The 27,003-nt window shown below is 33.3% G+C and overlaps 1 protein-coding gene across 1 annotated transcript in view; it reads right to left on the minus strand.

Annotated features, from left to right (window-relative positions):
• Window positions 1-17,642: 17,642 nt before the first annotated feature.
• Window positions 17,643-27,003, minus strand: part of GABRA6 (gamma-aminobutyric acid type A receptor subunit alpha6) — a 111,665-nt gene continuing 102,304 nt past the window's right edge. The window contains exons 7-8 of the mRNA XM_053716174.1: window positions 21,060-21,307; window positions 17,643-17,933 (exon numbers count right to left, since the gene is read on the minus strand). Of these exons, the coding sequence (XP_053572149.1) occupies window positions 17,643-17,933; window positions 21,060-21,307 (539 nt within the window). The remainder of the gene's footprint in view (window positions 17,934-21,059; window positions 21,308-27,003) is intronic.

Genomic DNA, 27,003 nt, shown 5'->3' on the forward strand with positions numbered 1-27,003 from the left:
AATTTAGAGAAACATGATAAAAGAATTAACAAAAAATGGAGGTTAGCTACCTGCAGAGATATATTAATCAAAATATGGTCCCAAGAGGTTTGAGACTTATAAAAAAAGATTACAAGATCCTCTCCAGGATGAACGCTATAACACCTTAAGAGATGCCTCTTTAAACTTAATGAAAATTATAATTAAATCTAGAAATGCTAGACTTAGAGAATTTGGGGGAAAAGTTGTCTATTATAGTAATGAACTAGCTTCATTTAATAAAGATGAGCAATGTTTATCTTTACAAAAGGAAATTATAAGGAATTTAAAGGAAATTAAAAAAGATGTAATAGAAATAAAAAAATAAGAAAATGGTTAGAGATTCAGATGACTATAATACCAAATTAGTGAATAGTGAGGAAACAATGGCAGCTTCATCTGAGAATAAAAATGTTGTCATTGGTGATGAACCAAAAGATATCCCAAATAAACAAAATGTAAGCTGGCAAATTTTTTCAATTTAAAAAAAAAAAAACCCATATGATTTAGAACAAAAAAACTATCACCATTCATCGTAGAGGATATTTAAAGAGAGGGAAATTATAAAAAAACAATGGACAACCAATGATAGAGCTAACAATCACCATTATAAAGAGAGTTATTACTATTCCAACAATGGAAAACCGTTCATCCCCAACCCAAATGAGACACAACGAATAAGATATAATGACCCTTGGAATAATAAAAACCAACAAATTCTTAATAATAGAGAGCAATATAATAATAGACCTTTCCAAAGGGGTAATAATCATTGGGATTCCTATGACACACCATATAAAAGGCCTGTTAACCAAAATGGGGGTAGTTGGCAAATACCTGTCCAAAACAGATACTCACCACTAAGAAATGATAAGGAAATCGGAAGACCAAAAACTCATTAAACCCAAAGCATGTCTAAATCTTTTTAGAGGAGGACTGGGGAAAAAAGAAAGATTAAACATGAAAAGAGGAAGAGAGGATCTAGAGTAATGGGAATTTCCATTAAACCAAAAGAAAATGAGATAAAAGAAGAGGGTATCTTCGATCTAAGTAGTAAAAAACTAAATAAAGAGGAATTGGGTATTTTACAAAAAAGGTTTATCTTTTGTACCAAATGATGGAATAAATAAATTCAATACCTTTATAAATATAAACAGATTTGTACGCAATCTAACCCTAAAGAGATATTTAAAAAAAAAAAACTTAGTAAAACAGATTTATGATATAATAAAGGTTTTATATATTCAGATCTAAAATCGAAATCTGAGTTTTACCCAATAAACTAAAAAGGCAAAAACATTGTTTGAAAAAAATGTAAAAAAAGATCTTCAATGTATCCAAAGAACAAAACATTACATTAAAAAGCTTAAAAAATAATAAAGATATAACCATCAAAAAAGCTGATAAAGGAGACGGGATTGAGATTTTAAATACCACTGATTATATAAAAGAGGCAAACAGACTACTTAGTGACAATAATATGTACAAATAAATTAAATATAACCCAATAAATAAACAAAAGCGAGACTTGGAAAATCTAGTAGGAAGGGCCCATAAAGTAGACATATTAAATGGAAAAGAATTAGAGTTTCTAATCAAAAAGTATCCTAACACACCAGTGTTCTATTACCTTCCCAAATTCACAAGTCCTTTACCATTCCCCTGTGAAGACCCATTATTTTGGGAATTAATTCCCTAACATCTAACCTATCCGAATTCCTAGATTTTTTTACTTCAAGACTATGTATCTAGTATACCATCCTACCTAAAAGATTCTACAGATCTTTTAAGAATTCTTGAGAACACCCAATGGAGAGAAAACTATTATTTAATAACGTGTAATGTATGTTCACTGTAAACTAGTATTAAACATTCCATTGGTTTGGAAGCTATAGAATATCACCTGACCAAAAATAATAATATGAGAATTGAAAGGTTGATTTTATTTTAAAATGTATCGAATTTGTTCTTACTAAGAACTATTTTGTTTTTAATGACAAATTTTATTTACAGACTCAGGGAACGGTGATGGGCAACAAGTTTGCCTCCAGTTATGCGAACCTCACAATGGGATACCTAGAAGATAAACTGGTTCATAGTTCCATATGGGAGGAGAACTTGGTGCTCTATCGCTGTTTTATCAATGATATTTTTATTTTTTTAATATTTGGAAGAGAGACAGAGAATTGGTAGACTACTTCATTGAAGATTTAAAAGACACCAAATTTATTCTTGACTTCACATATGAGATTAGTAAAACTAATATGAGCTTTCTGGATTTAGCCATAGAAGCTAGAGGATCAACTCTAGTCACTAAAACCCATTTTAAAAAAGTTGACTCCAACAATTTCATTCATAATACAAACTGTCACTATAAAAAATGGGTAGACAACATTCCTCACAACCAATTTCGGAGAATTAGAAAAAACTGTTCAAATATAGAAGATTGCGATGAACAAGCTCTAAACCTCCAAAGTAAATTTGAACAGCGAGGATATGATGAGGATATAAGTATGAAAACCAAGTCTTCAGCAAGGAGTTTAGATAGAAATACATTACTTAAAAATAAACAAAAATGATCTGTAATCAAAAACCATACAATAATACATGTACCATTCATAACAGATTTGAATATCCATCATGGAAAAGTCAGATCCATTATGAACAAACATTGGCATATACTGCAGAGAGACTCCATAATAGTTAAACATTTAAGAGAGAGACCAAAAATTATATTCAGGAAAGCACATTTAAAACAATTTTAGCCCCCAGTGTTTTAAACAAAAATATCAAGAATAGCTGGAATGTAGATCTAACAGGGTTTTTCTCTTGTATTAGCTGCAAAGCTTGTAAACACAGTAACAAGACAAAAAGTGTCATTTCTACAACTACAAAAAAAAAGAATGTTTTATCAAGGACACCATAAGATGTAATGACAAATATGTAATCTACCTTATACAATGTACTTGTAATTTACAATATTTGAGAAAGACCTCACGTTTACTTAGAGATAGGATACATGAACACCTTTTAAACATTGAACATGGTTTTGATGGACATCTCCTATCTAGGCATTTCAAGGAAATGCATAATCACAACACCAAAGGGATGAAATATTGGGGTATAAAGAAAGTTACAAATAACTGGTGAGGAGGAAATATTAATAAAAGACCATTAAAAATTGAGGCAGAGCTGATTTTTAATTTTAAAATTCTAGAACCATTGGGCCTGAATGTGGCCTTTGATCTTAATTCAATTATTTAATTTTGAAGCACATGACACTCTATCTAGCACACTTGACACTTTATATGATAAGATGGTATAACATTATACCAACTTTTATATGATAAGATGGTATAACATTATACCAACTTTTAGGATTAGCACTTTTAGCCAATGGAATAATATTCCATTGATTAACTATCACTCACTCATTTTTAGATTTTCATATTTAGATTTTATTTCACTAATTTAGTAAATTTATACTTTACAAATCATATATAACGACTTTTAAAGGTATATAAGATATATATATATATATATATATATATATATGACTAGTTTATTACAATGATCATTAAACTTCCTCTAGAATATAACTTTAGATTTGGTAAATACATTAGATTACTGAATCAATATATTCCTGTAAAAACATGTTGGCTAGTTTCTGGTCCAAATTAGGCCTGTCTAGCAGTTTATACTTTGTTATGTATTTTTCATCCGGTACTTGCTTCTATTATTAATTAATAATTGAATTGATGTTTTCCATTAAATGGGTCTTAGCCATCTTATTAGCTACCAAACCCACATCAAGCCCCCCCCCCTGTTATTTTACTTGTATATTATAGTCACATTGTTAAGTAATTTTAAATAATGTAGTATTTTATATAAACAATCTGAGGGATGGTATTATATACTGAATAATAATTTGATACTGTATTAGCAAACAGAGGGAAGTTACAATTTATTATCTTGTAAGACCTGTAAAACTGAAGACAACAACAAACTATACGCAAGGGTTAATTATAAAAGTCTCAGATAACAGACTAACCAATCAGAATGAAGGGGAGGTTGAGACACTGTAAGAACTTCATCTTGAAAAAAGCTGCATACAGCTGAAACACATTGATGATTTTAAACTAAGTGTTACAGTCTACAGTCTACTATTAATGTGCTAAAAAATAGAGTGCGCTGTTAATTTTAGCTAAATACATCTGATACTTCTGTGTGACTTCTACAAGGCAAACAAAAGCTGAGGACAAAAAACCCGATAATCAGAATAATGATTGGCCAGTTTGATCCCCACATAATTTGAACATCAAGCGGAACACCACAGGTGTACAACGAGGAGATTGCTGGCATGTTAAGATCAAGGCTATAAAGTGGAGACGGTATTACTTTTGGATTTCGGTGAGTCCTGTTTATAAAGAAGTATATTTCAGCTTTTTGCACGTTTGTGTTTGGATCACATGACCTACGGAACGATCTCCTGTATACATGTATATTAACCCGTTAAGTGGATATATATAGACTCATCTGATGCACTTGACACTTTATGCAATTCCTGCTAAACGGATACTATCAGAGTGAAACAGTTTGGAGTGATTCTTAAACTGACAGCTTCTTAAACTGACCGCTATTTATTAGTGTTTCCTAAAGTCATAGAACCCTTGTTCACTAAGAATTTTTATGATTTTAGGCATTAAAAGAATTGTTTACGCCTGAGATTTTTAAGAACTCGGTCTACAATAATACATCCCTCTGTTAGATTTATTGTGCATTTATTTTTGGTATATAACTATTTTAGTTTATAGTATTCCCATTGTTCTAAATATCAGACTATCGATCACTTTACATTTAACACCGGTGCTAATATATTCTATAGTAATATATTCTATAGAAATATGTTCTATAGTGATATATATTGTTGTATTGATTTTGAACCTGTTTTTATGTGTTGATGCTATAACTTATTCTATTGTTGGTTTAATAAACATTGCAATATTGCAACATAATTTTACAAAGTGTTTCTATTAACCTTTTTTATTTTATATGATACATTCATATAATATTGACTAATTTATCCAGCAGCTTCTTTTATGCACTTCTCCTTATTTCTTTCTATTCATTAACACTTTGAGAGGTTTGGATATCACCTCTTTTTTAGGAGATAGCTAGGGTGGCCATAGGGTCGCACACTGTATTTTCTAATATGACTTGAAGACTGCAGTCCACAACCGGTCACCATCAAATTTAAAAGGAACTAAAGCAGTTCTGCAAAGAAGAATGGGCAAATATTGCACAGTCTAGATGTGCAAACTTAGCAGAGACGTATTCCAGCAGACTAAAGGCTGTAATTAAAGCAAAATGTGGTTCAACAAAATACTGACACAAGGGGGTGATCCTTTTTCCAACTCAGTGATTCTGTTTTTGAATTATCTTTATTTTTGCCTGACATGTTGTTGTTATATCTTTCACTTGGGTGTTATAAGTTGCACTGAGTTAATACAACTGGAGAAACAAAACCAGTGTCTGTCTTTATCTCAGGCTGCAAAGCAACAACATTTGATTATTTTCAAGGGGGGGGGGGGTGATTATTTTCAAAACCCACTGTAGTAGTTCATTGTGCACATACTGCACAATTATGATTTAATAAGTTTTATGTTAACTGTCCCTTTAATAACTGGTTAATGCATGTTAATTTAGTACATATAAAATGTGACAAATGAAAATGCATTATAGAAAATACATTCTTATGGGAATAATAAAAATTAAGGTAAATAAAGCAGCTAAAAATATATATGTTATATCCTTAAAGCCATCTATAATATTTAAAATGCTACTTGGTAGATACAAAATGGTGACATTTCCCAAAAAATATTTTTAAAAAGACTGCTGCATATTTAACAAAACAGATTGCTCATATTTTATATAATAAAAAATATATATTTTTTTAATTAAAAAAAAAGAAATAAATAGAAATATAGCCAGCAGTTGATTAGTTTATATTTGTTCTTGCTTTTAGTACAATTGGAAATTAAGATTTTATGTTAAAAAGGTAGTAGGATTCCACTTCACATAATCTATTTGCTCTAAAATAACAGTTACAAATATAAATCTCTACTATTGGGATACTTGTAAAATAATTACAATCCCTATTGTGTAAATGAACACCTTGGCAAGGTATGCTATGTAACAGAAATCCATTTGAAATATTTCTATGATTTTTCAACCCATGGGAATTATGACCCACATACTTTTATACATTGCACATTTTTCTTGTCATATTTTATAAGCTGATATTTTCCTTAAACCTCATATTCTTTATAATTTAACTTTTGAATATAAAAAATATATATTTATAGTTCACGTCATCACTTTATTATTGTTCTTGCACAGAATAATGAATAGAGGTGTAACAATTATTCAATTTCCAAAGTTTTACTTATTATTATTATTATTATTATTATTATTATTATTATTATTATTATTATTATTATTATTCCTATTAAAACAGCCTATTTAATTTCTTAACTTTTATGTTGTTTTTTTTTTTAATAATATTTTTAGGAAAACCTTTGTCCATAAAGTATTTTGCCAAAACCTTAAAATCTTTCATGCTGTTACAGTCCTGAGTAGTTTGATGATTACTAGAATTTGTTTTAACTCTCTATGGCCTAGATTTGGAGTTTTGACGGTAACGACCCGAAAAACTAACTCCGGCTTTTTTCTGGCCACACCATAAAAATAACTCTGGTATCGAGAGTCCACATAAAGGCTGCGTTAGGCTCCAAAAAAGGAGCGTAGAGCATTTTTAACGCAGCTTCAACTCTCGATACCAGAGTTGCTTACGGACGCGGCCAGCCTCAAAAACATGCTCGTGCACGATTCCCCCATAGGAAACAATGGGGCTGTTTGAGCTGAAAAAAAACCAAACACCTGCAAAAAAGCCGCGTTCAGCTCCTAACGCAGCCCCATTGTCTGCTATGCGGTAACCCTTCCTACGTCTGCACTTAACACTCTAACATGTACCCCGAGTCTAAACACCCCTAACCTTACACTTATTAACCCCTAATATGCCGCCCCGCTATCGCTGACCCCTGCATATTATTATTAACCCCTAATCTGCCGCTCCGTAAACCGCCGCTACTTACATTATCCCTATGTACCCCTAATCTGCTGCCCCTAACACAGCCGACCCCTATATTATATTTATTAACCCCTAATCTGCCCCCCACAACGTTGCCTCCACCTGCCTACACTTATTAACCCCTAATCTGCCGACCGGACCTGAGCGCTACTATAATAAAGTTATTAACCCCTAACCCGCCTCACTAACCCTATCATAAATAGTATTAACCCCTAATCTGCCCTCCCTAACATCGCCGACACCTAATTTAAATTATTAACCCCTAATCTGTTGACCGAATCTCGCCGCTATTCTAATAAATGTATTAACCCCTAAAGCTAAGTCTAACCCTAATACTAACACCCCCCTAAGTTAAATATAATTTAAATCTAACGAAATTAATTAACTCTTATTAAATAAATTATTCCTATTTAAAGCTAAATACTTACCTGTAAAATAAATCCTAATATAGCTACAATATAAATTATAATTATATTAGAGATATTTTAGGATTTATATTTATTTTACAGGTAACTTTGTATTTATTTTAACCAGGTACAATAGCTATTAAATAGTTAAGAACTATTTAATAGCTAAAATAGTTAAAATAATTACAAATTTACCTGTAAAAGAAATCCTAACCTAAGTTACAAATAAACCTAACACTAGACTATCAATAAATTAATTAAATAAACTACCTACAATTACCTACAATTAACCTAACACTACACTATCAATAAATTAATTAAATACAATTGCTACAAATAAATACAATTAAATAAACTAGCTAAAGTACAAAAAATCGGAACAGCCAATAGAATGCGAGCTCAATCTGATTGGCTGATCGGATCAGCCAATCGGATTGAACTTGATTCTGATTGGCTGATTCCATCAGCCAATCAGAATATTCCTACCTTAATTCCGATTGGCTGATAGAATCCTATCAGCCAATCGGAATTCGAGGGACGCCATCTTGGGTGACGTCATTTAAAGGAACCGTCATTCGTCGTTCAGTCGTCGGCCAGGATGGATTTTCCGCGGTGGAGGTCTTCAGGATGCTGCCACTTCGCTCCGGATGGATGCCGCTTGGATGAAGACTTCAATCGGATGGAAGACCTCTTCTGGCCCGCTTGGATGAAGACTTCAGCCGGATCATGGACCTCTTCAGCCCCCCGCTTGGGCTTGGATCAGGACATCGGAGGAGCTCTTCTGGACCGATCGGTGAACCTGGTATGGTGAAGACAAGGTAGGATGATCTTCAGGGGCTTAGTGTTAGGTTTATTTAAGGGGGGTTTGGGTTAGATTAGGGGTATGTGGGTGGTGGGTTGTAATGTTGGGGGGGGTATTGTATGTTTTTTTTTTACAGGCAAAAGAGCTGAATTTCTTGGGGCATGCCCCGCAAAGGGCCCGGTTCAGGGCTGGTAAGGTAAAAGAGCTTTGAACTTTAGTAATTTAGAATAGGGTAGGGCATTTTTTTATTTTGGGGGGCTTTGTTATTTTATTAGGGGGCTTAGAGTAGGTGTAATTAGTTTAAAATTGTTGCAATATTTTTCTTATGTTTGTAAATATTTTTTTATTTGTTGTAACTTAGTTCTTTTTTATTTTTTGTACTTTAGCTAGTTTATTTAATTGTATTTATTTGTAGCCATTGTATTTAATTCATTTATTGATAGCGTAGTGTTAGGTTAATTGTAGGTAATTGTAGGTAGTTTATTTAATTAATTTATTGATAGTCTAGTGTTAGGTTTATTTGTAACTTAGGTTAGGATTTCTTTTACAGGTAAATTTGTAATTATTTTAACTATTTTAGCTATTAAATAGTTCTTAACTATTTAATAGCTATTGTACCTGGTTAAAATAAATACAAAGTTACCTGTAAAATAAATATAAATCCTAAAATAGCTCTAATATAATTATAATTTATATTGTAGCTATATTAGGATTTATTTTACAGGTAAGTATTTAGCTTTAAATAGGAATAATTTATATAATAAGAGTTAATTAATTTCATTAGATTTAAATTATATTTAACTTAGGGGGGTGTTAGTGTTAGGGTTAGACTTAGCTTTAGGGGTTAATACATTTATTAGAATAGCGGCGAGATTCGGTTGGCAGATTAGGGGTTAATAATTGAAGTTAGGTGTCGGCGATGTTAGGGAGGGCAGATTAGGGGTTAATACTATTTATGATAGGGTTAGTGAGGCGGATTAGGGGTTAATAACTTTATTATAGTAGCGCTCAGGTCCGCTCGGCAGATTAGGGGTTAATAAGTGTAGGCAGGTGGAGGCGACGTTGTGGGGGGCAGATTAGGGGTTAATAAATATAATATAGGGGTCGGCGGTGTTAGGGGCAGCAGATTAGGGGTACATAAGGATAACGTAGGTGGCGGTCGGCAGATTAGGGGTTAAAAATTTTTTTTCGAGTGTCGGCGATGTGGGGGGACCTCGGTTTAGGGGTACATAGGTAGTTTATGGGTGTTAGTGTACTTTAGAGCACAGTAGTTAAGAGCTTTATAAACCGGCGTTAGCCCAGAAAGCTCTTAACTACTGACTTTTTTCCTGCGGCTGGAGTTTTGTCGTTAGATGTCTAACGCTCACTTCAGAAACGACTCTAAATACCGGAGTTAGAGAAATCCCATTGAAAAGATAGGATACGCAATTGACGTAAGGGGATCTGCGGTATGGAAAAGTCGCGGCTGAAAAGTGAGCGTTAGACCCTATTTTGAGTGACTCCAAATACCGGCTGTAGCCTAAAACCAGCGTTAGGAGCCTCTAACGCTGGTTTTCACGGCTAACGCCAAACTCTAAATCTAGGCCTATATTTATAAAAATAAAAACAAGAGACATATTGTATGATCCTTCCCAAGTATAGTATCAAATCTAAAAAGTTAACACAATCAAATGTGTTAATGTTAAACCTAAATTATTATCATGTATGTGTTCCAGCTATGTAAGATTTTTTCAAACAAAATGCAGGTAATCTGGTAATCTACACATTGGCCATATAATACCAGGTTTCTAGTTTTATTGATTAACTAATCATGAAATATAATTGGTTACAAAATATGTTTTGTTACATTTTAGTAATTAGACCTTACAGATGATGTAAATTTATATTAGCTCATAATTTCCTCATTACTGTACAGCACTATGTTAATTTATCTGCACATATAAAACATTTTAAAAAATGTATCAGGTATTTTATTTATTCCTGATTAAATACTTTGTGCCAAGAAATCTGTAGCTTATTCTACTTTTGTTAAACTTTGTTTTACAGTTCCTTTTGTGACCTATTTCCTGATTGTGAGTGAGAAATTCTAACCAGTGGACCACATAGATGTTTGTTGGGGTAACTGAGAGATCCCAGCTTGTGCTGTATAATACCTACAGGCACATCTATCTTGAGAGTATAGAATTTATAGCACTTTTATTCTAACAATCCTCAAAGCTATTACAATATCAGTGTGCCATCTGTTTGACTTTGTTGTGGCAGTGTTCTTTGAAATGTTTAAGCCTGATCAAATGAAAGAGAAAAGGACTCTTGATTTTTGGTGTTCATAGGGTCCCAACTTCATATAATCTACTAGTCTATAAGACATTCAGTTTAATATTCTATCTTTGTACTACATTTCTTAATAGTTGACGGCCCCCTATATACCATTGTGTAGTTATTTAAAGAAATTTAAACAAACAAAAAAAAAATCATATAAACAGAGGAAAAAGCTTACACAATTTGCACACATACAGCCAGATTACAAGTAGAGTGCTAAATATCACTTGCATGTATGCAATGTTAGTGCTCCATTTTGTAATACCAGCGCACGATTATGTGCGCTGGTATTACAAGTTAATTGCAATTTGAATGTGAGTTTGCGTTCGCATTGCTAGGAAGCATTGCACTCACGAGAGAGTGCTTCACAGACGGTATCAGAACCTGAGAGATAAGATTTTTAATATATATGTATATGAATATATACATCTATATTTATGTGTTAATATGTGTATTTACACATATTAGCACATAAATATATATGTATATAATGATACACATATATGTACATTGCAGTCTATGGGAGCACACAGTTCCCATAGACAGCAATGTAAAGGCACTTTACAGTGCCATTTTGTTTCTAACACCCCATTCCCACCAACTTTAGACCCTAGTGCAATTGTTTTTAATTTAAAAAATGCAAATTTTTTAAAAATAAAAACTAAAATGCGCACTATTTTGAGGGCATTTTGGGTACTTTTAGAAAATTAACCAGAGATATAATCTCTGGTTAATTTTCAGAGAGCTAATTGCTACAGTAAATTTACGGTAGCAATAACCAGCCACTAGTAATGGCTGGTTAATTATTGCGCTCCCGCAAACGGGCAAATTTGTCCTTTTTGAAAAGAAGAAAGAAGAACCAATGGAACTACTTAATAATCTGAGAGATAGCTCAAGATTTTTCTATATAGGATGATCCGTAATATGTACCTGATCACTATATATTCAATATTAAAGTCGGTGGTGCTGTGTACTATTTGAAAACTTGGACAAGTGTGATAGCGGTTAAAGAGATAACCACTAGGGCTATACTAATGTAATGAGTTATACTAGGATGATAGATAAGACTAGTGATAAATTGCGAGATTACCACAGATCTCAGATGTTAAGTAACCTAACTAAAATTTAAAACTTAACATTTATTTATACCACTGTGCTAAAAATTGAGGAAAAGAACGTGTGATTAAAAACACTAACTAAAATTGGTGTAATAATAACAAATAGATCAAAGGCAGGCTAGTAGGATCATTGGGGGGGACTAATTTGGGTTAATACCCGTGAAGGGACAATAAACAGATTTATAATGTGGAAAGTAATTTCTGTTGGTAGTGTATACCAGAGGTGAATAATTGTCAATTATGAGTGTGTTGATAACCCATAGTACTAGATGGGTAGGTAAACTTGGGTTACTGAATACACTCAGATTAATTAGGAATCGCTTTATCTTTCTGTGATTACCCAATGTTGGCTATATACTGAGAGTGTTTTGCCAATCAATATGGATATATAAATCTCTGTGTTTGTTAATTATTATAAGTTTACCTGGGTTTAAAGTACAAGGTGATCTTCTTACACTTTATATTTATGTGTTAGGGGGTTAAATTGGTAACCGTTGTAATTGTTTGTAAACTCTTAATACTAGCAAGCACTTCTCCTTTATATCATAGTGTAGATAATCCCACACATTTTTTATTTAAATTCATATAGCCATTCGTTAATAATTTTGTAAGCGTTTGCTTAGTAAGGGATATCACTATTCATTTATAATTTTGTAAGCGTGTGAGCGGTAAAGTATTAGGTTAGATTCCATTAGCCATTTGTACTCCACACATTAACATAAGTTGCTCATCTTACACACACAAAAGAACATTGGCTTTTATCCAATATTTGGTGCCGTGAATTATTGGATGTTGTACTATGGTGTTTATGCATACACTAACCATAAGTAACATAACCTCACAATTGAGAATCACTTAAGATTGTTTATTCGGTTTGATACTTTTGTAGCCAGCGTTCTATTTTATTAATCTCATATATCAACAGTGTTTGGTCTAAATTGGGTACATCAATTTGTTATGTAACCTCTCATTTAGTTTCACTATTGAAATATTATATATGTGTGACAGTAGTTAACAATTCTGTGTCTTGGATTCTTAATCTGTAATAGATTGGTTAGAATTTCTAATCTAATGCACGCACACACACAGATGCTGTGTATTATAACATAGATCCCAATAGTATACAGGAGTGATTGTGCACTTCACACTTCACAATTTCAGTAACACAGTCTTACACTATAGAGCTAATAGTAGATTTAGCAACATAAAAAATAATAAAACTGGTTATCCTTAAAGTAGTATAGCCTACGGTTGTCCCTCCTATAAATAATAATGGTCTTAACCTGCCATTTGGGTAGGATATACGATACTAGTATTAGCCTGCCACTTGGATGAGATGTACGGTAATGACCGTTATTTAGTGAAACATAGTTTGGCGTTTGAAATATCGGGTTTATTAAACGCTACTGTACTGTAATTTGCCCTTTTGTGGGAGCATAATAATTAAGCACTCCACTTGTAATCTAGCCATAATAAAATAAAATAAATACAATTTGTGCGATGGAATCAACATTTCTTTTCCACTCTTGACTAGAAGAATTGCAATTTATTTACTCAAATCACTATACCTTTTATCGTATCTACTTATAACAAAACAAACCAAGTTGAAAATGGCAAATTAAATTTACACGGTTATTGAAAAACATTCAAAAGAATCTTCAATGTCAAATGATGATCAATCAAATTTAAATAATTATTTTCTCATCTGATAAGTCTTCAGTGCACTGTTATCTGGCTTTAAGAAAGAAAAAACGACAATCTTTACTTGAAATTTATGATGCTTTTAAAAATAAGATATTTATAAATATGAATAACTTTATATAAATGTATATATTATACAGTATCTATTTTTAATTTGACTAATTAGTGCTTTTTTATGGGAATTAAATGTACACATGTGTTTGTTCTCCTGGAGACATTTTAAAGATGTTAGCTTCTTGTAGTTTGAAAGAAGCTGCTATGGACAGCAGCAGATGCTCAATTAAAGTTTTCCTACAATTTCTCCTGTAGCTAGAGGTTGTCATGATTGTTTTCCTTCAGAAAATCCCAGATGCATGAAAAAATGATTCAGGTTACATCTGTATCCAGAAATAAATAGCACACATTACTGCTCACCAGTGCCACATATGACACTTGCTGACTTGTGCAATAGTCATGTATCCAGATGGCAGCAATGTAGCTATTATTCTCTGTGCTGGCGCACAGGGTTAGTTATGCTTCCTACATTACATGTGTATTTGGAAGTCATTTGTCAACAAATTTTCTAGAAACAACTATTCATTGCATCCTGGGAATTAACCCATGGGCTTACAAATCAGATTGCAGCACACTGTATAGCAACCCATTGGGTTTAAAGGCATCTTGTGACTAGTTACTGAATTATAAATCTGAACATTTTCATTTATGTGTTTATATGGTACTGTTGCTGAGTATATCAGAATATTTCTGTATTTGCTTAAATAATTGAATCTGGCATGTTAAAACTAGACTTTTACATCTTCAATCCCATTAATAGGAATATTGTTTTGTCTTATATTATTACGGCTAACAATGCTAACAATGTGGAAACAAATATTGATCATAATACCTTTGAATGCATCACATAGAACATTTTAAAGCTTGATAAAAAATAAAACTGCCTCTGGTGAGTTAAAATTCTGTAAGATGCCTATTAAGATTTTTGCAGTTTGTAAACACATTTAAAGAAAAATACTAGAATATATTGAAATTTCCTAGAGTTCCTATTTATTATTCATAAAGAAAAAGACTACACAGTTTTAAGACACTAAACGGATGATTAATTAATGGGATTATAGAAAAATCATGTTATATTCTAATAGATTAACGTGAAGTTTAGCAGTAAATTGCATGAAATATATAGGCATATAGATTACAATATGCTCATGAGCCTGGGTGAGTTATGTATACAGTGTGCGGCTTAGTGACTGGTTTTCTACCGATAGATTGGCCTTGACAATCATAGGGTTCTATGTTCATAATGAACTCAATGATGCTGACTGTGAGTACACTCACTCTTTAGCTCTCTCCATCTCTCCAGTAAGAAGGTGACCATAGCATTATGTAAGGAGAAGGGCTTGAGCTGAATTAGAGGAGACACCAGCATTGGGACTTGTAAAAGCCCTGTAGTATCAAATGGATATAAATGTCTTAGGACCTAAAGGGACACTGAACCCAAATTTTTTCTTTTGGGATTCGGATAGAGCATGCAATTTTAAGCAACTTTCTAATTTACTCCTATTATGAAATTTTCTTTGTTCTCTTGCTATCTTTATTTGAAAAAGAAAGTCTAGAACCTTGGACAGCACGTGTTTATTGGTGGATGAATGTATCCACCAATCAGCAAGAGCAACCCAGGTTGTTCACCAAAATGGGCCGGCATCTAAATTTACATTCTTGTTTTTCAAATAAAGATACCAAGAGAATGATGAACATTTGCTAATAGGAGTAAATTAGAAAGTTGCTTAAAATTGCATGCTCTATCTGAATCACAAAAGAAAAAAAATTGGGTTCAGTGTCCCTTTAATAGAAAAAAGAGGATGTTTCAACATGATGTTTTGTGTTATGTAAATAATGTTAATAAAAGTTCTAGTCAAATAATGTATAGTTCTTTCTTGAAGTGCATAATCTAAACGATTCTGATGTGAAACCAATCACAACCTATTAAAGAGAAAACTTTCAGATGATTGAATGTTTTTGGAGGGCTTGAATATGAAGATAAGTGATGAATAACATAACAAAAGAACCTTTGCTAATCAATCACCAACAAATACACAGATATAGCATGAACCCTTTTCTTCCCTTAAAGGGACATTAAACACTAAATACATGCTAGATAGAATGATGCATTCAAAGAAAAGATTAGTCCATGACTAACATGTAGATGTATTTTTTAAAGTTTCATTAGTTGTTTAAAAAGTGACAAAATAAGTGTAAAGTTTTAGTGTCTATAAAACACTGGGAGCTGCCATGTTGTAACTTGTGTTACCTTCTCTGCTGTGGCCAATTAGGGTCAGTTATAAATAGGTCACTAGAGTGTGCAGCCAATGGTTGTGCTGGATTTAACAGAGTTCTGCACTTCCATTTCTAACAGGAACTGAAAAGCTCACAATTTCAGAATGGAATTACAGGAAAAGGGACAAAATAAATAATGAACGTGTATTGCAGAGTTGTTTTATATATACAATTTATCTTTTTATATTACCATCTCAAAGTGTTTAATGTCCCTTTAAGGTGGTTTAGCAGTGATCCAGCTTGGTTAATTAGTAATAATTTATTTAACAGGTATTTATCCCTTTATATTCTTCATCTAATAGCTAAATACACACACACACACACATATATATATATATATATATATATATATATATATATATATATATATATATATATTATTCACATATAAACTACCTAGCATGCCACTGCTATTGTTGATGCAATCTGATAATAAATTAATACATAAAAAAATGTATTTTGCTATATGTAATTTATTGACAAGAAGCCTAAACGCAGTTATATGTATTGTTGAGCAGCCCTCTCATGTAATGAACAACAAGGCAAGTGGTATCCTCTGCAGTTTTCACTGAGCGAAGATAAAGATGTTTTAATCTGAGAAAGATGATGCTCAACCATGTTTTTTGCTGTTGCCAATATCTAAGACTTTGCTTTTGTATCTGTACATTGCTCTATTATTCTATATTCTATAAAATTTTAATTGCCAACCGCCCCATTTCAATTCATCATAATTCCCTTGCCAAGTCACTCAGTGTATTTCTCTATTATAGTAGTATATGATTTGACACAATCTTGACATCTTTTAGTTGGAATGATAAAACAGGGAGATCTCATACTCTGAGACCTGGCAGAGCTGTTTCAGCTATGCACACAGAATGTTCACCAGAGGTGGGGGGGGAATTCATTTTACATTAAGGAAAACAATTTTAATTTCAGTTTCTACTGTGTGTATTAAAGTATATAAGTGTATGAGGGGTTTGTTTGTGTTGCGGGTTGTGATGCTATAGGGTAAACGGTTTAATGGGGTTAATATATATTTAATAACATGTAGCCTCTGATTATATTTGAATCTATTGGAAAACTGCTGAACACAAATGTTTTGTATATAAGGTATTTACTTTCCCTTTAAGTATTATGTTTTGCTACACAATATAAAAAATCTTACTTGTTCTTGTTGTCAGATATTGAGATTCACTTCCATAGTGTACTTAGAAAGATAAACAACCCAGAAAACTAAGTGTTTTTTTCTCTCGCAATTTTTTCACTGTGTGTTAATCTTATCACATGGCGTAGAGTCGGAATTCGACTCAAATATCACAATTTTTCTCTCTCAATTAATTAGCTTTTTAACTATGTGGTAATCTTATCACATGGAATAGAGTCGGATTCAACTCAAATATCACAATTTTTTCCCCACAATTAATCAGTTTTATTATCACTGTGTGACAATTTTATCACATCAAGTAGAGTTGGGATTTTTTTTGTTCATCATCCATTCTTCATCTTCTCCCCCTATTCAGTTTTAAATCTTTTTCTTTTTTTCCCTTTCCCCTTCTCTTGGTTGTAGGACATATATAATTGTTAATTTTATGTTTGTTTAACGTCCCCAACTTTGCATGTATTGATTGGTAATTTGTATATGGATGTGATGGATTGGACACAGTATTAGGTTTGTTCTCAATAAAATAAGAAATAACATAAAAAAGGATGTTTTGCTACACACTGTAAAATTATAAAAATTTAAGGTGTTTTTTCAGTGTAAATATGATAAATCTTACCTGCTTTTGTTTAAGATTTCAAATATTGAGATTCACTTCCATAGTGTCTTTTGAAAGATAAACAACCCAGTATACTAAGTTGAAACCTGCAAATGCCAATGGAAATAGTATTCTGGCATACTGATCTATTTTACTCGTCCCCATGAGAGGGTTTGATGAGATTCCTAACTGAGTAAGATCTGGCGTTGTGATATAGGATCGTTTATGATCTGATGTTCTAAAAGATGGTATGTTGTCATCCACTGACAAATCTCGCTGAGAAGCCGTTGAGTTAATTCTTTTTTTTAAGTTGCAGTTGGAATCAGAGTGCTGAGGACATAAAAATATACAAGCATTAAATAGGACAGTAAAATAAAAATTAGATTAAGGTTCTCCACCTTAATGCTTATCTAAAATACAAAGCATATACTGCAAAAATACAATCAACATTGTTACCTGTTATAAATTGCTATACTGTGTCAGAGCTTCTGTAAAAACAGTGGGAAGATTCAAATAATTAAATAATTAAAAAATAAAAAAGTGCTGTTTTTGAGCTGTTGGCTTATCTAGTGAACTTACTCTCTATGTAAACTATCTCTCTCTCTCTCTCTCTCTCTCTCTCTATATATATATATATATATATATATATATATATATATATATATATATTCAATGACAAAAAAAAACATATTAAAAGGCATGGAAATTCAGAAACTACCGAAAATGCACTAATATAAAAATAATACAATATATTATTTGAATAGGGAGTTAATTGCCAAATTTCCATTTTAATGTTTTTTTAGAAACTTAAAAACTCTGATATTACTTTGTTGCTATTGAATTTCCTAAAGTTTTTATTGTAAAAAAATTATATTTTTTTGCACATTCATGATTTGCATTTATTGTATGTATGTGTTTTTGTAGTGTACATTTGTTGTGTAATATTTGTATAGTGGATATGTAATGTGTATTTGTGTTGTGTGATGTGTGTTAAGTTAATCCTTTTTTAATGTTAATGGTTAAAGAAAGCTACCTCTTTTTTTCAAAATGTAATAACTTAAAAAATTATCAATTTAACTTAAACTGTAATCATTTCCTGACACTGATGGTGCCATGAAAATACCAAGTTTAAAAGAAATGTATTCACATCCGCTAAACTGTCAGATGGCATAAGCACCAAGCCCAGTGCTAATATCACAGAAATGATTGACAAAATCCCTAAGGTTCTTAGATTTCCAAGATGTCTTGCACAAAAAATATAGAATAACCAACTGGTGACTGTTATCAGATTAGACCACATGGGCCTGCAGGCCTTGTCAGCAATAGTTCCACACTAGAAGTCAGTTCAGACCCCCAATGCCAGCAGCCCCTGTAAACCCTGTCAATCATAACCCCATATTGTAAAACAAGAACAAGAAACACGCCTGAAACATGCACATGTTGGTAATCCTATTATTTTGTTTTTTGCAATTTTATTTGTTTTGAATTTCCATGGACGCCCATGCCTACCAGATCTATACACTGCATGCCACCTTTAGATTAAACCTAATTAGTTAAACATACATTTTCCTAGAAAATCAGCTGAAATACAAAACAGTACAAGACAAACATGTTAAATTCTGGATACTAGAAACCCTAAAAAGCCTTGTATATTAACAAAGAAGACGTGGTCTCCTAAGGGAGTATTATTTCTATTCTCTTTTAGAGAATTTCACCTGATCTGACAGCTTTAGACAATTGGGCCCTTAGTATATCTAATATTTTCTTACGCACATTAAAATGAAATAAAAAACAGTGGCACATCCTGCCTTGAGAAAATGATCAAGGTTGATACCGGACAGGCAGCTCAGCTTTTTAAAAACCTTGTGCAATGTTCTCCACAGATATTTATTTCCAAGCTGGTGGCATTATGAAGCAGCCTAGTGAGGGCAACGTAATACTTACATTGAAATAATGTAATATTAGCTTAATATTGGGTTAAATTTTATCCAGGTGTTCAGTAAAATTAGCTGTGTAGTGTGCCCACTAAGGGCTAAATTACGAGTAGAGTGCTATTTATTGCTCCCACACGTGGGTTAACTCCGCTAGAGTTAAGTTTTCTGCGTGCATTAGGTACTGTGTGTATTACAAGTTCAAAGTAAAATATTTTTGCACAAGCACTAAATGGACGCGTGCAAAAATCCAAACTTTGAATATCACAACTGCATCAACATATTTCCCTTAGACTTCAATGGAGTATGAAAAGTGGAAATAAAACTTTACTTGTGCGCAAATCGACTTGCATTTAACCAAACTGCGTTAACCCTACATGAATTATTAGTATTTCACATTCCAATATTTTCACATAGCAGAATATGTTCTATTTATTCTTAAATACACATATATATGTATGTGTTTTTGATTAACTATATATCTATACCTATATATAGATTATGATATATAGGTATAGATATATACATATATGTATAGGACTATCCATTTAAAAATACATAGAACATATTATGCTATGTGCGAAACATTATAATGTGAAATATTTACAGTAAATGCACAGTATAAAACTTTATTAAAAATGATTATTGCATAAATATGATTTTGCATTTTTTCTTCTACTTGACTGCAAAGGGTTCCAATGCATATATATATATATATATATATATATATATATATATATATATATATATATATATATATATATATGTGTACACATATGTTTTTATGTGTTTATATGTGTATATATTTCTGTAAATATATACTGCATATACATATATATATATATATATATATATATATATATATATAAATATAAAAATAACAAGTGGTAACAGTACTACAAATAATTGTGCAAAACAACCTAATAGTGTTGATACTAATGTTTATTTCAAATATATGAAACACAGTATGCAAAATATGCAAACCTAGTTAAAACCTCTATACAGAGTGAATGATCACAGCTTTGATGGCAATTGGAACACCTGAGAATGTATTACAAGTGAATTGTATCTTAATACCTCAATGCCTACTGGCAGTATAATGCTATCTACTATCAATACAGTACAAAGGACCTGTTCGTAATGTTATGATGTTACACAATAATAAAAACAAGTGCATACAAAATAAAAATATATATTGATAAAAATGAGTAAACGTTAACCTACTGCCAGAAAACTCAAACAAGGGTCACGCCCCTTCATAATTTTTATCAATATATATTTTTATTTTGTATGCACTTGTTTTTTTTTTATTGTGTAACATAATAAGATTCCGAACAGTTCACTCGAAATCTAGCACTACATAGGCTTGGGGAGAACACTGCTTGTGAGTAATGGTGCTCTTCTGCCTGGGCATAGGCTGAACTCATTTGGATACTGCATTTTATAGTAAGCAAATAAACATGGCGATCTCCATAATGCTGCCTAGCAAGATGCATTATCATTTACAACAAAAGTGAACAATTACCACAATGCTTTCATCCTCTTTCACTGCATTTACTGCTGCATACGCCGATTCTTTTGCTGCTTTTATTATTGCTGCCTGAGTCTGGATGTTTGTAAAATAGTTCACAGCTGCAAATTCAATGAGTGCAGAGAAGACAAACGCAAAGCAAACAGCTATAAACCAGTCCATGGCTGTGGCATATGATACTTTAGGAAAGGAATGCCGGGCGCTGATGCTTAATGTAGTCATTGTAAGTACAGTTGTAATCCCTTTAAATAAGAATAGAGAGCATTAGCATACAACTTTAGACATTTTGCTGTTTTGTTATATACTGGTAAAGAGACATAACCCACCATTTTTCTTTCTTAATTCAGACAGAGCATACTATTAAAGGACCACTAAACACAGTAGGAATAGCATAACCAATAAGTTCATAATAAATAGACAATGACTTAAAGGGACACTGAACCCACATTTTTTCATTCATGTTTCAGATAAAGCATGACATTTTAAGCAAATTTCTAATTTACTCCTATTATCAAATTTTCTTAATTCTCTTGGTATCTTTATTTGAAATGCAAGAATGTAAGTTTAGATGCCGGCCCATTTTTGGTGAACAGTTGTTATTGCTGATTGGTGGATAAATACATCTGCCAATAAAAAGTGCTGTCCAGAGTCCTGAACCAATAAAAAAAGTTTAGATTACTTCTTTTTCAAATAAAGATAGCAAGAAAATGAAGAAAAATTGATAATAGGCGTAAATTAGAAACTTGCTTAAAATTGCATGCTCTATCTGAATTACGAAAGAAAAAATTTGGGTTCAGTGTCCCTTTAATTTGAATTTATATAAGTAGTAGATTTATTTTCTGACAAATCTCAAAGTTAGTTTTATTTTCCTTGCCACTGCATAATGTGACAGTCATTGGCCAATTACAAAATGTATATATGCATCTATGTATATTCCTTGAATCTCAGTAGAAGCTAAGTCATCAGAAAGTGTGCACATTTAGACACTAGGGGCATGATCCGATATACGGTGTAGGTTTCGGCGCAAGTGAGGGAACCCGCGCCATCCGTAATTTCACCTTGCACATCGGGGTATTACATATACCCCGCCGGCAGTTCCTAAAGTGCCGTAAGTCGGATAAACTAGCGATGTCCAGAAATGAGTGTAAGTACAAATTTCTGGAGTCGCCAATGACTTACGGTACTTTAGAAACTACCGGCGCCTAAGAAAACTAACTAAAATTTTAAATCTCCCGTAACTGTCTAACACACCTCCGAAAAATAAACCCGACATGTATACCCCTATATCCGCAATCCCCCCTCTCACACCGAATAATAAATGTATTAACCCCTAGACTGACAACCCCCCACCCCGCACTAAACCTATCCTAGTATTAACCCCTAAACCGCCATAGCCCACACTGCAATAAACCTATCATAGTAGTAGTAACCCCTAAACAGCCATAGCCCATATCGCAATAAACCTATCCTAGTAGTATTAACCCCTAAACCTCCATAGCCCACACCACAATAAACCTATCCTAGTAGTTATAACCCCTAAACCGCCATAGCCCATACCGCAATAAACCTTTCCTAGTAGTATTAATACCAAAACCGCCATTGCCCACACCGCAATAAACTTATCCTAGTAGTATTAACCCCTAAACTGCCGTAGCCCACATGGCAATAAACCTATCCTAGTAGTATTAACCCCTAAACCGCCATAGCCCACACCGCAATAAACCTATCCTAGTAGTATTAACCCCTAAACCGCCATAGCCCATACCGCAATAAACTATCCTAGTAGTATTAACCCCTAAACTGCCATAGCCCACACCGCAATAAACCTATCCTAGTAGTATTAACCCCTAAACCGCCATAGCCCATACCACAATAAACCTATCCTAGTAGTATTAACCCCTAAACCGCCATAGCCCACACCACAATAAACCTATCCTAGTAGTATTAACCCCTAAATCGCCATAGCACACACCGCAATAAACCTATCCTAGTAGTATTAACCCCTAAACCGCCATAGCCCACACCGTAATAAACTATTCTAGTAGTATTAACCCCTAAACTTCCATAGCCCACACCACAATAAACCTATCCTAGTAGTATTAACCCCTAAACCACCATAGCCCACACCGCAATAAACCTATCCTAGTATTATCCCCTAAACCGCCGTAGCCCACATAGCCTATTAAATCTATTAATCCCTAATCTGCCGCCGCCAACATCGCCGCAACTATAATAAAGTTATTAACCCCTAAACCTAAGTCTAACCCTAACACCCCCCTAACTTAATTATTATTTAAATAAATCTAAATAATATTACTATTATTAACTAAAGTATTCCTATTTAAAACTAAATACTTACCTATAAAATAAACCCTAAGATAGCTACAATATAATTAATAATTACATTATAGCTATTTTAGGATTTATTTTTATTTTACAGGCAACTTTGTATTTATTTTAACTAGGTACAATAGCTATTAAATAGTTAATAACTATTAAATAGCTACCTAGTTAAAATAATTACAAATATACCTGTAAAATAAAACCTAACCTAAGTTACAATTACACCTAACACTACACTATCATTCAATTAATTAAATAAATTAACTACAATTAGCTAAAATTAAATACAATTAAATTAAATAAACTATAGTGCAAAAAAAAAAAACACTTTTTGTGGGGCATTGCCCCAAAGTAATCAGCTATTTTACCTGTAAAAAAAGTACAATCCCCCCCAACATTACAACCCACCACCCACGCACCCCTACTCTAAAACCCACCCAATCCCCCCTTGAAAAAACCTAACACTACCCCCTTGAAGATCTCCCTACCTTGAGCCATCTTCACCCAGCCGGACACAAGTGGTCATCCGATCCGGGCAGAAGTCTTCATCCAATGGGGCAGAAGCGGACATCCAAACCGGCAGAAGTCTTCATCCTATCCGGGCAGAAGAGGACATCCAGACCGGCAGAAGACTTCATCCAAGCGGCATCTTCTATCTTCTTCCATCCGACGAGGAGCGACTCCATCTTGAAGACATCCGGCGTGGAGCATCCTTCCAGCACAACGGACTAACAACGAATGACGGTTCCTTTAAATGAAGTCATCCAAAATGGCGTCCCTCGAATTCTGATTGGCTGATTGGATTCTATCAGCCAATCGGAATTAAGGTAGGAAAAATCCGATTGGTTGTTTTAATCAGGCAATCGGATTGAAGTTCAATCCGATTGGCTGATTGGATCAGCCAATAGAATTGACCTTGCATTCTATTGGCTGATTCAATCAGCCAATTGGATTGAACTTCAATCCGATTGGCTGATTAAATCAACCAATCTGATTTTTCCTACCTTAATTCCGATTGGCTGATAGAATACTATCAGCCAATCGGAATTCGAGGGACCCCATCTTGGATGACATCATTTAAAGGAACCTTCATTCGTCGTTAGTCCATCGTGCTGGAAGGATGCTCCACGCAGGATGTCTTCAAGATGGAGTCACTCCTCGTCGGATGGAAGAAGATAGAAGATGCCGCTTGGATGTAGCCTTCTGCCGGTCCGGATGTCCTCTTCTGCCTGGATAGGATGAAGACTTCTGCCGGTCTGGATGTACTCTTCTGCCCCATCAGATGAAGACTTCTGCCCGGATCGGATGACCACTTGTGCCCGGCTGGGTGAAGACGGCTCAAGTTAGGGAGATCTTCAAGGGGGTAGTGTTAGGTTTTTTAAGGGGGGATTGGGTGGGTTTTAGAGTAGGGGTGTGTGGGTGGTGGGTTGTAATGTTGGGGGGGTATTGTACTTTTTTTTACAGGTAAAAGAGCTGATTACTTTGGGGCAATGCCCCACAAAAGCCCTTTTAAGGGCTATTTGAAATTTAGTATAGGGTAGGGCATTTTATTATTTTGGGGGGCTTTTTATTTTATTAGGGGGGTTAGATTAGGTGTAATTAGTTTAAACTTCTTTTAATTTATTTTTATTTTCTGTAATTTAGTGGGGGGTTTTGTACGTTAGTTTATTTTAGTTAATTGTATTTAATTTTAGCTAATTGTAGTAAATTAATTTAATTTATTTAATGATAGTGTAGTGTTAGGTGTATTTGTAACTTAGGTTAGAATTTATTTTACAGGTAATTTTGTAATTATTTTAACTAGGTAGCTATTAAATAGTTATTAACTATTTAATAGCTATTGTACCTAGTTAAAATAAATACAAAGTTGCCTGTAAAATAAAAATAAATCCTAAAATAGCTACAATGTAATTATTAATTATATTGTAGCTATCTTAGGGTTTATTTTATGGGTAAGTATTTAGTTTTAAATACGAATTCTTTAGTTAATAATAGTAATATTATTTAGATTTATTTAAATAATAATTAAGTTAGGGGGGTGTTAGGGTTAGACTTAGGTTTAGGGGTTAATAACTTTATTATAGTGGTGGCGACGTTTGCGTCAGCAGATTAGGGGTTAATAGATTTAATAGGCTATGTCTGCTATGGCAGTTTAGGGGTTAATAATAGAATAGGTTTATTGCGGTGTGGGCTATGGCGGTTTAGGGGTTAATACACTTTATTAGTTATTGCAGTGGGGGATTGCGGTTGACAGGTAGATAGACATTGCACATGCGTTAGGTGTTAAGTTTTTTTTTGCAGGCATTTTAGGGAGTTACGGTGCTCCCATACTCAGCACAAGGCCTGCTACGGCTGCATTTTATGGCGAGGTGAAAATGGAGTAAGATTTCTCCATTTTCGCCACATAAGGCCTTGCGCTGGATATTGGATACCGACTTACGACGTGGTCCCATGTTAGCCTATGGGAGTAAAAATTGCGAGCGACGGGTGAAATATACACGCCACATTTAGACGCGGCACTGTATATAGGATACCAAAAACGCGCAAAAACCGGCGTTGCCAGCTTTTGCAGGTGACGCTGCATATCGGATCGGGCCCTAGAAATTAATTGAAAAGTTGTTTAAAAGCTGTTGTGTGTTCTGAATTGTGAAAGTTTAATTTTGACTTTAGTGTTCCTTTAAAAAAGAAAAATAAATCTGATTTACTTCTATGATAAAATTTGCTTAGTTCTCATGGTATAATTTGTTAAAGATCATACCTAGGTAGGTAGAGAACACGTGGCTGGATCACTACATGGCAGCAAACACTGCTGTCATCTAGTGCTCTTGCAAATGTGTAACATTGTTAAAAGTAAAGTTGCAAAACTACTGCCATTTAGTGCTCGAGATACATAAATTCTACTGAGCCTTCCACAAAGATAAAATACATTTGACACTAGAAATTATTTGCAAACTTATTTGAAAATGGTATGCCCCATCTGAATCAGCAACGAAAAAATTTGGGTCTCATGACCTTTAAAGAAAGAAAATAAAAAGTCTAATTCAAAAATGAACAATTACTATGTAATATTATAGTATGTATTTTAAGAACAATAGTGATGTATAGACAAGTGCATTGGTTTCCTTATGAATGCATATTTATAACGAAAATACAGATATTTGTTTTGTCTTCACAAAACGAATATCTGAACGAATGCACTATTTTTATAAAAAGAATATGTACTAATGACATTCATTAGTATACATTTGTTTCCTTTAAATTTCCTTTATATATATAATACTTACCTATAGCGCTCAATAAGCCTCATATTAGCGTGGCTCTGTGAAAAAGGGTCGGCATTAGCGCAGCTCCCCAGCGCGCTATAGGTAAGTATAGAACTGCAGGTGATACTTTGTCATCTGCAGTAAAGCAACATTTACATTCATTTTAAAGAACATGAATGTTAATGTTAATGAATATTAATGGGACATAGTACTCATAAGCTATATCACTTGAAAGTGATGCAGCATAACTGTAAAAAGCTGACAAGAAAATATCCCCTGAGCATCTCTATGTAATAAAGGAACATTTTTCAACTCACCAGAATGAGTACTAT

Source organism: Bombina bombina, chromosome 6 (genome assembly GCF_027579735.1).
Source record: "Bombina bombina isolate aBomBom1 chromosome 6, aBomBom1.pri, whole genome shotgun sequence".
Classification (NCBI taxonomy): domain Eukaryota; kingdom Metazoa; phylum Chordata; class Amphibia; order Anura; family Bombinatoridae; genus Bombina; species Bombina bombina.